Source organism: Phyllopteryx taeniolatus, chromosome 11, assembly GCF_024500385.1.
Source record: "Phyllopteryx taeniolatus isolate TA_2022b chromosome 11, UOR_Ptae_1.2, whole genome shotgun sequence".
NCBI classification, from domain to species: Eukaryota; Metazoa; Chordata; class Actinopteri; order Syngnathiformes; family Syngnathidae; genus Phyllopteryx; species Phyllopteryx taeniolatus.
The window spans coordinates 15,678,540-15,691,445 of record NC_084512.1 but is presented as its reverse complement, the minus strand read 5'-3'; the positions used below and the strand labels follow the sequence as shown (position 1 = coordinate 15,691,445).

The following is a 12,906-nucleotide window of genomic DNA, read 5'->3' as shown; positions in this document are numbered from 1 at the left end:
ACATTAATGGTTCAAAAAGTTTTGAAATGATTGTTCTTGCTCTCATTTTTTATATCACAAAAACCTGCCATTTGAACAAGGGTTGGTAGACTTTTTATATCCACTGTGTGTTATGAAATGTATAATAAATATTGACCAAATCAAAAAAAGTGGCCTCAACATCAATGATATTTCCCTTTAAGGATGATTGTCTAACCATGGGCTAATGAGAAGTTGGGCTCCTAACAAAATAACAGCAACAAATTATTTTTTTTAACTTTTTCCCTTTAAAGGTGGAGAGGGCTCTGGATAACTGAACACCTTATTTCCCTTCCTATTTGAAGCTCCTTTTTCTGCACATTATTAATTACACAACATCGTCTCTCTGTGTTGCATTGTTGTCTCAGAGGTAAAGGTGACAGTCCAGAGGCGCGTGCCTTGGCAAAACAAATCGGTGCGGCCCTGCTGACCCTGCAGGCCAAAACCAACCGAGCTGTGGCCAACATGAGGCCCGCCAAGCCTGCAGTCACCCTAGAGGGCAAAATGGAACAAGCTCTGCGCTGGGTCGCCAACCCCGGAATGGATGACAGAGGTGTAGGTGAGTGGGTGAGGCAATAACAAGGGAGTGACAGATTCTGAAAAAAAGTGTAATGTGTTGAATTTGCAATCATCTCGGACAGTGATACTCCCAAGTGTGGTCCTAGTGCCACTAGTGGTACGCAGGCTTATTCTAGAGGTATCCAAATGATTCACAGCCCAAGTACAGTTCAGTTGCATTTAGTTTTTTAGTACAATACATTTGCATTTAATCTTTTTCCATAAATTTGTATTCATGGCTGAATTAAGGCTAAATTGATGTGACAGGTAATGATGAAACACACACAAAAACGTGCATAGTGGGTTAAATACCCCGCCTCTTGTCGAGAGTCAGCTGAGATAGGTGCCAGCAAGCATGCGACCCTATTGAGAGGATAAACGGTGCCAAAAATGGATGGATGGATGCTTTCATTCTTTAAAAAAAATCTATAAATTATAATGTGTATAACAGATGAAATGAAATATATTCATGTACAGTAATTTGTTGGGTTACAAATTACAATAGTTCCCTATAAAGGTGTAAGCAATGCATTATGATCAAATTAGATCATAAAATTATTCATTATCTATTTATTGGTGCAAACACATTTCTGTGATAATATGAAATATTATAGGTACTTTATATTACAATTTTGGTCAATTTTGTTACAAAGATAAAAAACTCGGATCTGGAAATGTAAAGAAATGGCTATAACCAAGGCATGTAGCTTTCAGTCACATGAACATGGACACAAGATTGTGGGGCAATAAAAGCATTTTGTTAGTTCCCATCTTTGGGAACTAAGTGTGGAAACTGACTGCATTTTGTTAGTTCCCAAGTGTGGAAACTGACTGCATTTTGGTTTTTTCCCATTTTTTTGTTAGTTCCCATCTTTGGGAACTAACAAAATGCAGTCAGTTTCCACACTTCGTGCCTGTTTACATGCTTGTGTGCAGCTGTTTTGGTTAGTAACTGAGTTCAAATGGGCTCAGCAGTTAACTGCATAATGTCAGTGTCTGAATGATAGCGTCAATGAACAGAGATAATCACCCTTAATATTGATTTTTTTTTCTGATGGAAAAAAAGGAGGCATCTATTTGAGAAAGGCGTTTATTCATCATAAGTGGACAATTCACCTAATTCTGACATGGTAGTAGAAGAAACACACTTAATGCGGAAATAACAGTATTTGCCATTCAGAGAGGAAGGTTCATCCACCTACAGGTATTAGAGCTAACACTATGCAAAAGGCTGAAGACATCCTGAGCCAGAAATACATTCAGAAAAAAAAAAAATTCTCAGTTTTGTCTGTCTATTGTTTAATTGTCACTTGTTCCCTTCCATGCTGCCTCATGGTAACAGAGTACGAGAGAATTGAGTGGAACACAGGTACTGTCTTACACTTTTTACTTTCCACTAAAGATACACACAGACTCTATTCATGACTTCTGAACATTGATTTTCAAATTGTGGTATGGTCAACACTTGGGGTATGCTGGTACAGGAAAGAATCACTGCCTGAGTACAGTTCAGTTGTATTTAACTTTTAAGTTGTTTGTCTGTCAACATTTTATTATTATTCAACTTTTATTTGGAATTTGAATTGCGTCATTGTGTAAGTATAGATTTGTATTGTCCTATTATTCTAATGATGATGATGATGATGATGACTATCATTGTACTGCGTGTTAATGTGTGTTGTTGTTAAAATTGTGCATGATGTTACAATTGATGTCAATAATATTGGAGCTACATTTTAGGAATAAAACCCCTGTGTCAGTTTTGATAAGACTTGGGCCTTCCGCGCTACTGTATTTAATGCTGATCATGATGGCGGCACTTGATATAAAAGTTTGACCATAAAAGTCTGTTGGAAGTATAATCCAAAAATGTCTTAAAAAGAGGTGTGTCTCAATCCATTTGTCCAACGTACGCTGCATCCCTCCCTACTCTCTATAGACGTGTTTTGTTTTTATCCAAGAGCAAGCTGATAGCAAGTATTTGAATACGATACGAAGGACGACCTCTGACCGTTTTCATCTCCTCAGGTCAGGCGGCTATCAGAGGGATGGTTGGAGAAGGCAGGAGGCTGGCAGGAGGCCTCTTGGGGCCATACCGCCAGGACATGATGGGACGCTGCGACCGGGCAGAGGCTCTCATGACATCTTTGGCAGACATGGCTGGCAGGGGGGAAGCAGAGGCCCCCCACGCTCGAGCAACTGCCGTGCAGCTACATGACAGCCTCAAGGTAGCTCATATAAACACTACTTTCTTTATACTGTATACTGTGAAACCAACATGGATCAAATTCCCTGAACTATTTTTGATTTCATTGATTTGTTTGCTGGCCTCTGTAAACCAGCGATGGGCAACATATGAACAAAGGGCCTGCAGCCTAAAAATAAACAACTGATATAATATGGTTGTACAAGTGTGCACACCCTCTTATCACTAGTATTTGGCTGTGTTAACAATTACACACCTGCAACCATTCAAAGTGCCTCTAATAACCACGAAGAAAGCTCAGATGTTCTAGTAGGCTTTTCCTGACTTTTTTGCATAGGCTTTTTATAGCCACTGTTTATACATGCATACATACACAATATGTGTATAATGTTTTTGTTTCTGTATTATAGCTACAGTGTATTGCCAAAAGTATTCGTTCACCTGCCTTGACTCACATATGAATTTAATTGACATCCCATTCCTAATCCATAGGGTTCATTCAATATGACATCAGTCCACCCTCTGCAGTGATTACATCTTAAACTCTTCTGGGAAGGTATGCCCCAAGGTGTAGGAGTGTGCTTATGGGAATTTCTGACCATTTACCAGAAACATGTTTGTCAGGTTATACACTGATGTTGGACGAGACGGCCTGGCTCTCAGTCTCTGCTCTTATTCATCCAAAAGTGTTTTATAGGGTTGAGGTCAGGATTGTTCAGGCCCGACAAGTTCATCCACATCAAACTCTCTCATCCTTGTCATAAACTTTGATTTGTGCACTGATGCATGGTCATGTTTGAACAGGAAGGGGTCATCTCCAAACTATTCCCACAAAGTTGGATATGTCCAAAATATTAACCCCTGAGCTCTAGTGAAAGGAACTCTGAATGCTTCAGCATACCAAGATATTTTGGACAGTCAAACATATTGGGGATTACCCCTTCCTGTTCCAACATGTCTGTGCACCAATTCACAAAGCAGGGGCCATTAAGACATGGATGAGAGAATTTGGTATAGATGAACTTGACTGACCTGCGTAGAGTCCTGCCCTCAACCCGATAGGACACCTTTGGGTTGATTTTGCATGGACAGTGAGCCGGGCCTTCTCGTCCAACATCAATGTGTGACCTCACAAATATGCTCCTGGAAGAACGGGCAAAATTTCCCATAAAACTCACTCTTGTTGAAAGCCTTCCCACAAGAGTTGAAGCTGTTATAGTTGCAAAGGGTAGACCAACATCATATTAAACCATATGGATTTAGAATGGGATATCACTTCAAATCATATGAGTCAAGGCAGGTGAGCAAACACTTTTGACAATACAGTGTATGTAAAGCATTTTGTGAGTCCTCTGTTAGAAGTGCAATATAAATAAAAATTTACTTTTGACCACACGCATCTGGTCTTTGGTAAAAAAAAAATAATAAAAAAATCCCTCCGAGTGTAAACAGATCAAATGAAGCTACTGATATTTAAAGTGAATAAGGAGGCCCATAAAATGGGATGTAAATTTGACACTTCACAGAGAAGAGTTAACAAGCCTGCCAAATTTGAATGAATAATAAAAAAAAAAAATTGCTGTGTTTATACAATCAGGTTTCAAAACTTGAATAATAAGGACCACCTCTCAGCTCTCAGACGCTGTGGGCGTGTCGAATGGATGTGCCAAAAGGAATCAAACATACTGAGGGGGTGATAGCTCATATGATGTAAAATCACGTTAGGAGGCTCAACTTCAACTTCATTGAATGGTTAATGTGGACTATAATCATAAAAGTAAACACAAACGTAAACTTACCCTCGTTGTTGGTGACGTAATGTCACAGCTGAACACGGCACCTGATGACAGCGGGACGGTAGGAGGAAGCCCGGGTAGTCAAACAGTTGGCACTGCCCCATTCACTAGTATCAAGTCACCCACGAAGCCATGTTGTGTCTGGTGAAAGTGTACAAAACTATCCGTCGTACTGTAGAGTCGGGTGGTCGCCATCTGCGTGTCTTCAAGAAGTCAATCCATTGCTTTTTTATTTCCTCATTTTTTGTTAGCTTATAAAAATGTCACCAAGTTGTTCTGTAAATTGAGGCATCCAGCGAAGACACATTATCAGGCTGTAGTGGTAAATGGGGCTTGTGATGGCAGCTAAGCGCAGCTAACTCACAACTGAGCAGCCAAACGAAATTACATCACTTTGTCCTATGGGGGGGGGGGGGGAGCTCGCTCGCCCTAGAAAGTATATGACATCATGGGGCTCTGCTTTCGCCCCGCCCACAAAATCAGGAAAATCTGGAAAATTCAAACGGTGAAAAAGATGCTTAAGCTGTATCTCAACAATTCAACACTGTATTGTTATAAGTCTTTGCATATGTTTTCAGCATTTCAAACATTTGATGTATTTCGAAACAAAAGACGTACATCTGTTTATAGTCCCTTTAATATTCAATGAGGCATGCCTGCCATCTGATTGAATACACTGGTGGAGACCGCCACCAAGTGGAATTATAATGGAATATATGCCGGAACCAGGACCTGAGGCAGAAAATGCAGGAGGTGATGACCCAGGAAGTATCTGATGTCTTCAGTGACACCACAACCCCTATCAAATTGCTGGCTGTAGCTGCGACCTCTCCCCCAGATGCCCCCAACAGAGAGGAGGTCAGTCGTGGTGTGCATAGATTCACAGCAGGAGAACTGCATTGAATAAAATGTTTGGATGTTCTGTGACCTCGTTGTAGGTTTTTGAGGAGCGCGCTGGGAACTTTGAGGCCCACGCGGGTCGTCTGGGGGCAACAGCTGAGAAGGCGGCTGCTGTGGGAACAGCCAATAAGAGCACGGTGGAGGGGATTCACGCTGCAGTCAAACATGCTCGCGAACTCACGCCACAGGTGCTTGTTTCTTTTTTATTCACCACGCCTTGACCACATCAGTTTATTGCAAAGATTTTGAATCGTAATGTTTAACACCAACTAAAAATGTGAATTTGAGAAGATTCTTCTATTTCCTGAGCTAGATGAAGTCCTAAAAATTCTTCTTTTTTAAAAAAGGGAATCATTTCTGGCGGCACGGGACGGTAGGAGGAAGCCCGGGTAGTCAAACAGTCGGCACTGCCCCATTCACTAGTATCAAGTTAGGCGGCAACTGGTTAGAGCGTCTGCCTCACAGTTCTGAGGACCCACCTGTGTGGAGTTTGCATGTTCTCTCCGTGTTTGCGTGGGTTTTCTCCGGGCACTCCGGTTTCCTCCCACATCCCAAAAACATGCATGGTAGGTTAATTGAAGAATCTAAATTGCCCCTAGGTGTGAATGTGAGTGCAAATGGTTGTTTGTTTATGTGTACCCTGCGATTTGCAGGCAACCAGTTCAGGGTGTACCCCACCTCCTGCCCGGTGATAGCTGGGATAGGCTCCAGCACTACCGTGACCCTTGTGTTCAGAAAATGGATGGATGGATGGATGGAATCATTTCAATGCATTTACTGTAATGGGTAAGACCATTAAGTAACATTTAAGTAAGTCGCTATCTCGACCACTTTAATGCTCACACCTTCGTAATGAAAAGTGTCACTTGTGTCACTATCCACTTCAACTCTTCCCCATCCTCCTAGACTGACAGCAGTGCTACTGCAACTCCACATTCGCAGTAAGAACATGGATAGTCCATTGCAAGAGAAGGGACAAAACAATCATGATCGATTCAACATTTTGATTTTTTTTAAGCGCTTGACTTAAAACTAAAACTAATAATTGCTTTAAATCAAAGAAAACATTATTAATCAGTTTTCATGAGACATTTGGGGGCCCCCTGGAAATCCCAGGAGCCCAGGCAATTGCCTGTATTTGCCTAATGATCAGTTCACCCCGGGTCCAGGTAACTTCTGCTGCTCGGATCTTGTTGAAGAATCCTGGAAATAAAGCAGCGTACGAGCATTTTGACACCATGAAGAACCAGTGGATCGACAATGTAGAGAAACTCACAGGTGAGAACTTTAAAAAAAGAAAATCAACTTCAGAAGTTTTTTTCATTTTCATTGTGTATGTAAGTTTTATGCAACAAATGATAGTGAATGAGAATTAACTGATTTATTATATTTTTCTGTTTTAAAAGGTGCATTATTTATTTATTTTATTTCGATGAAACTGTGATTATAGGACTTTTTTTAAATGTATTTTTTTAGTTATTGTTTCATATGGCCGACTGGTTAGAGCGTCTGCCTCACAGTTCTGAGTAGTGGGGTTCAATCCCCGGCCCACGCCTGGGTAGAGTTTGCATGTTCTCCCCGTGCCTGCGTGGGTTTTCTCCGGGCACTCCGGTTTCCTCCCACATCCCAAAAACATGCATGGTAGGTTGATTGACAACTCTAAATTGCCTGTAGGTGTGAATGTGAGTGCGAATGGTTGTTTGTTTGTATGTGCCCTGCGATTGGCTGGCAACCAGTTCAGGGTGTACCCCGCCTCCTGCCCGATGATAGCTGGGACAGGCTCCAGCACGCCCGCGACCCGCGTGAGGAGAAGCAGCTCAGAAAATGGATGGATGGATAGATGTTTCATATGGTTTACTGGGCCAAAATAAGTCATTATTGTATATACATAAGCGAGTGTGTAATAAAAGTATAATTTGCATCAATAAAATGTTTAGTGCGGGCAGAGTTCATTGCTCATTAGCCTTGCTAATTATCTTCTCTCGTGTATATGTGTGTGTGTGTGTGTGTGTATGTATATGTGTGTCTGTGTGCATCTTTGTGTATGTTTGTTTGTCCAGGTTTGGTGGATGAGGCCATAGACACGAAGTCGCTGCTCGACGCCTCCGAGGAAGCCATCAAGAAAGACATCGACAAGTGCCGAGTTGCCATGGCGAATGTTCAGCCCCAAATGCTTGTTGCCGGGGCGACGAGCATCGCACGGCGAGCCAATCGGGTTCTGCTGGTGGCCAAGAGGGAAGTGGAAAACTCGGAAGATCCGCGCTTCCGGGACTCTGTGAAACACGCGTCAGACGTCCTGTCGCACACCATCTCCCCCATGGTCATGGAAGCCAAAGCGGTGGCTGGCAACATACAAGATAAAGGTACACACAATTCAGTGGAAGCCATAAACACATGATGACCTCTGATCCTTCCACAGGGCTGCAGAAGGCCTATTTGGACTCCTGTCTGAGGATCCTGGCCGCTGTGGGAAAAGTCAGAGAGGCCTTCCAGCCTCAGGAGATGGACTTCCCCCCTCCACCACCTGACCTAGATCAACTCCAAGTAAGTCCAAGGCTTATTCACTCAGGAAATGCTTTAATGCAATTGGATAAAGTGAGAAATGTTATTTTAAGGTATCGTTTAAGGGGTGCCATAAAGCTCATTTTTCTACAGATGATGTATAGTTTGGATACTTTACCTTTTTAGGGCAAGGAACCATATTCTGTAACGTTCTTAACTGCACAGTTCACACGCTTCAGTAAACCTACTAGACCTGCAAGTGGTGAAAGGAAAAAAAATACACTGTTTAATATGTTTAATATGAACAGGTGCAGCTAACTCAATTTGAATATTCTTCATTCACTTCACTGGTTCAATTAAAAAAGTAAAACTCATATTGATCCAATACACATGGGGTGAAATATTTTATGAATTAAAAAAAAATATATATATATATATATATATATATATATATATATATACTTACAGTTAACAAAACCCACTATTCGCCATCTCAATAAATTAGAATATCACTTAAGAAACAATCAAAATTATTTTAGCATTTGATTGCTTTAGGTAGCAGTTGGCCTCAGAAGTATTTTCCTTTGTGTTTAATGAATACATGCGTTTCCCTTTTTGAAGTGAACTAAGAATTAAAAAAGTACAAGAATTTATTTATCATTATAGTAAATTAACTTTTCTACGAATTTATTGAGATGCACCTGTATATAACATCTATAAACAAATGAAGATATCATTTTGTTTTTCTTTGGTTTAAATACCAAGAAAAAATGAATAATAAAAACAATAATACATTTTCATGTACAGTACCACAATAATTTATTGTGTTACAAATGAGTGCCCATAATAGTCGACAGTAATATTCCACTTTTTTTAAACTGAAGCACTGGATGTGGTCCGTATATAGAATTTGGACCTATTATGTGTTTTATATCCAGCTGAGCGATGAGCAGGCTCCACCCAAGCCGCCCCTGCCAGAAGGCGAGGTGCCGCCCCCGCGCCCTCCTCCTCCCGAGGAAAAGGATGAAGAGTTCCCGGAGCAGAAGGCTGGGGAGGTCGTCAGTGAGCCAATGATGGTGGCCGCCAAACAGCTGCACGACGAGGCCCGCAAGTGGTCCAGCAAGGTCGGTCCACATACGCACATTTGCCTATATTTGTAAAACTGACGTTCACTATTTTGGTGATGGAATATGTTTTCTGTTGACTGTGAATTCATATTTTGTGAGTCATGTTGATGCTGAAATGTGGCCATCAGTGGCTTGATTCCAATTTCAGAAGAAAACTGGAAACTGTCATCTGGTAAACCAACAGAAACAAAAAAGTGGTGCACACACACACATTTACTGTACAATTAATTAAGTACACTTGCACAATCCAAAGAGCCTGAGGATGGATAATGAATAATTGAGTTAAGTTTTAATTTAACAGTATGTTCGTTTTTGTAGTTTGCAGTAGTATACTGTAGAACTGCACTGTGTCATACTAAGAGCATTTTCTAATGGATTGCCCATTTTATGTAACTAGATGACGTAACCAGGTATAGTGCAGTGCAGTTCTACACCACTCTGAATTAAAACCACAATAATAAATACACTGTTAAAGTAATACCTGTTGACCAAAATTCGATCTTACTAGATTGTAGGTACCTATGACCATTCATACATCATACATACAATGTTTAGTTGCAGAGAAGGAACTTTGGTACACGGTCTAGTAGTGGTTAGCACGTATGCCGCACAATACGGTGATCCAGGTTCGAATCCTTGCAAACGTCTCTGGAGAGTTTTCACCATGCTTGTGTGTGTGTTTTTTCCGGGGTACTCCTGCTTTCTACCACATGTTACATTAATAGAAGACTCTCAATTGCCCATAGGTGTGAATGTAAGCGTGAGTTTTTGTTTGTCTATACGTATGTACGCCGCAATTGACTAGTGAGCCAGGGGACTTATGCGATCATATTGTCCCGATCAAAAATAATTTGGCGAGGGGTCAGGGGTGGGGTTTGGTTGGATGTAGTGTCCTGATCGAAATGAATTTCGCGATGGGGGATGCGGATGAGCTTTCTTAGTAGGTAGGGGACCCCGTTCCCTAAAACACCAGGTCACCCGTTACCCTAATGAGGATAAGAGGTATAGAAAATGGATAGATGGTGATGTAACTTCCATTGATGTTTATGTATGTCGTTTTCCATATTTTTGTGTTTTGATGTAAAGGGAATAATTCCTTGTCATTCATTCGTTATACAGTTCAAGCAGTTGTTGCACATTTGTTCCATGTCACCTCTCTCTTCAGAAACTGTGATGAAAAAGTCACTTTAGTTGCGTCCCACTAATCTGTTTTTCTAAATATTGTGGAAGGAGGCCTTAACCGTGTTAGAGTACTACCCCAGCATCACTGCTCCACTCTTATTTTTTCCCGCCTCGCCTTTGCTGTGCAGTCCCGCCTCCCCTTCCCGCTCCTCCATGATGCCTGTATTCCTCCTTCAATTCTTCCTCTGTTCTTCCACCTACTGCTTCTCATAGTGTACTAAACGCCTCCTTCCCTCCTGCCATTCCTGGCTCTCTCCCCCCCTTTTTCCCTCCATATTTTCCCCCTCCCCAATCAATCCTCCACTCCCCGCCGGCAATACAATCCTTCACCCCTTTGCCTGCCAGGAGGGAGTAGAGGTAGACGATGAAGATGAGTTTACTGATGGTGAGGATGACTATGAGCCAGAGCTGCTGCTGATGCCCTCCAACCAGCCTGTCAATCAACCCATGCTGGCGGCTGCCCAGGCGCTGCACCAGGAGGCGCGCAAGTGGTCCAGCAAGGTCTGACATGATGTCACGAGCGCATTTTGGGCGCTGGATTATTTGACTCCACCACTTCTCTCTACACACGCATGCAAAAACAAAACAAAAAGTGTCACTCAAACAAATTGCATCTGCCACTACCATGGCAACCTCCAACCAGCTGTGGCTGCTCAGATGGTGCTAAAGTTGTATTAAAGGTTGACAGTTGTTGGAATGGCTTTTTTTTTTAAATTGATGCACCACTATGATGAACTAGCTTCACAATGTCCCTCCCTTATGTTGGTGATTTAAAGGAGGCATCTCGCTGTTGTCAATCACTTGTTGTCAGGGCAACCTGTGATGCCAAAGATGACAGTTTCCCAAAGACTTCTGGGTGATGTAGTTGGGACCCCATGGTTACTAACCTTGAAGCACTGAAAAATGGGTCACCATGCATGTACGTAAATAGCACAATCATATTCTCTGTGTGTGCACTGCATGTAACTTACTAAGGAAGCCTGCCTTACTAAAAGGATGCCTGTCATTAGCATTTGTTGCCATTTTCATGATTTTTAACCCCCCCCCCGTAATATTCGCAGAACTATGCTCAGGAACCTCATGCAATATATGGACAAAAGTGTTGAGACTTATGGCCATTATTAACAATGGAGACTTGAGAATGACTTTCTACTATTTTTGGAGGGCCTGCTGGCTCACAATCTCTGTTGTACTGTAGTTTATCCCAAAGGTGTTGAATGAGGTTCTTTTACACCAAAATCATCAAACCATGCCTTGCTGTTGTCATTGTGGAACAGAAAAAGGGCCTTCCTCAAACTATTCCCACAAAGTTGGAAGTGCAAATTGTCCAAAATGTCTTGTAAGATGAAGACCTAAGGAACTAAGCAGTGAAGCCTAACCAACATGGTTAAACCAGTGTTTCCCACTTTTTATTGAGCCAAGGCACATATATACTTAAAAAAAAATCTAACATCTTACCACCAAACAAAAATGTTACAAAAAGTATGTATATCAAAATAATGATGATCTTGGGAATCACTGGGTTAAAAGATGTCTCCCAGTCCTGTTGTTCATATACTGTTTCTCCCTTACATTCTTCTCAATCATGGAAAGTCCATCCTCCTCTTCATCCCTCTTATTACTCCCTTGCCTCCTCATATCAGGGCAACGACATCATCGGGGCCGCCAAGCGTATGGCTCTTCTGATGGCCGAGATGTCCCGGCTGGTGCGTGGCGGCAGTGGCAACAAGCGAGCGCTGATCCAGTGCGCCAAGGACATTGCCAAAGCATCGGATGAGGTGACGAGACTCGCCAAGGAAGTGGCCAAGCAGTGCACGGACAGACGCATCAGGACGAACCTGCTGCAGGTTTGTTTTGAATGAGAAACACGTTCCAGCACTACAGAGAACTATAATAAGTTACTTAGTTTGTCCTGGTGTTCATTTTTTGCAGTAACTTGTCGCTAGGCAGAATCCATATTGTGTTGTATACTTAAAATGACCAACACAAGATACTGCACACGTAACATTATCTCCATGGGCAATAATGTCATCTCCTCCAAACAAGATGTCTGTTGTAGTACTAAGACTGACCTGTGAGAGGCAGCATGGTGCCACAGGAAAGCCAGTCTGCTGAAAAATACAAAATAGTAGAAAGAGTGAGAACAGCACGGGCTTCAGGTTGCTTCCTAATTAGCTATCGTTCCATTTCACGTCACATTCACAAGGTCCATGACTTAGCCGAACTTGGTGTTGACCTCACAAACCCATAAAGATTTTGGTTTAACATTGATGACTGTCGGCCCCAACTGTTTTCCGAGCAGATCGGGGTGTAAAAATCACTCCTAACAATCACACCGTTTGATCACTTAGGCGGACTGTGGCTCAAATTAGACCCCATTAACGGTGGTATGTATGGACCCCACTTAAGAAACGTACCACAAATATCTACAAGGATTTTCTAACTATAACTTTATTGATACTCATTGATTTATCTCATGAAACACTCTCTCGAAAGAAAACGTTTTTTTTCACCACAGCTCCCTCTGTAGGACTAGTGGAGCACTGCTCCAATTGCCCCCAATGAAAATTCACCACTGGACGGCAATCTGAAATCCCAAATAATTGATCTCTTCTCT

The 12,906-nt window shown here is 41.9% G+C and overlaps 1 protein-coding gene across 7 annotated transcripts in view; it reads left to right on the top strand.

The window, feature by feature from the left end:
* The window catches only part of LOC133486191 (vinculin-like), a 32,799-nt gene that overhangs the window by 16,933 nt on the left and 2,960 nt on the right, over positions 1 to 12,906 (top strand). For 5 of the 7 annotated variants that reach the window (XM_061790987.1, XM_061790988.1, XM_061790991.1 and 2 more), the window contains 10 exons: positions 387 to 577; positions 2,605 to 2,804; positions 5,308 to 5,436; positions 5,517 to 5,666; positions 6,648 to 6,756; positions 7,539 to 7,841; positions 7,898 to 8,022; positions 8,919 to 9,104; positions 10,635 to 10,790; positions 11,933 to 12,136. In XM_061790987.1, the coding sequence (XP_061646971.1) occupies positions 387 to 577; positions 2,605 to 2,804; positions 5,308 to 5,436; positions 5,517 to 5,666; positions 6,648 to 6,756; positions 7,539 to 7,841; positions 7,898 to 8,022; positions 8,919 to 9,104; positions 10,635 to 10,790; positions 11,933 to 12,136 (1,753 nt within the window). The remainder of the gene's footprint in view (positions 1 to 386; positions 578 to 2,604; positions 2,805 to 5,307; positions 5,437 to 5,516; positions 5,667 to 6,647; positions 6,757 to 7,538; positions 7,842 to 7,897; positions 8,023 to 8,918; positions 9,105 to 10,634; positions 10,791 to 11,932; positions 12,137 to 12,906) is intronic. The other 2 variants (XM_061790989.1, XM_061790990.1) reach the window with 1 other exon arrangement.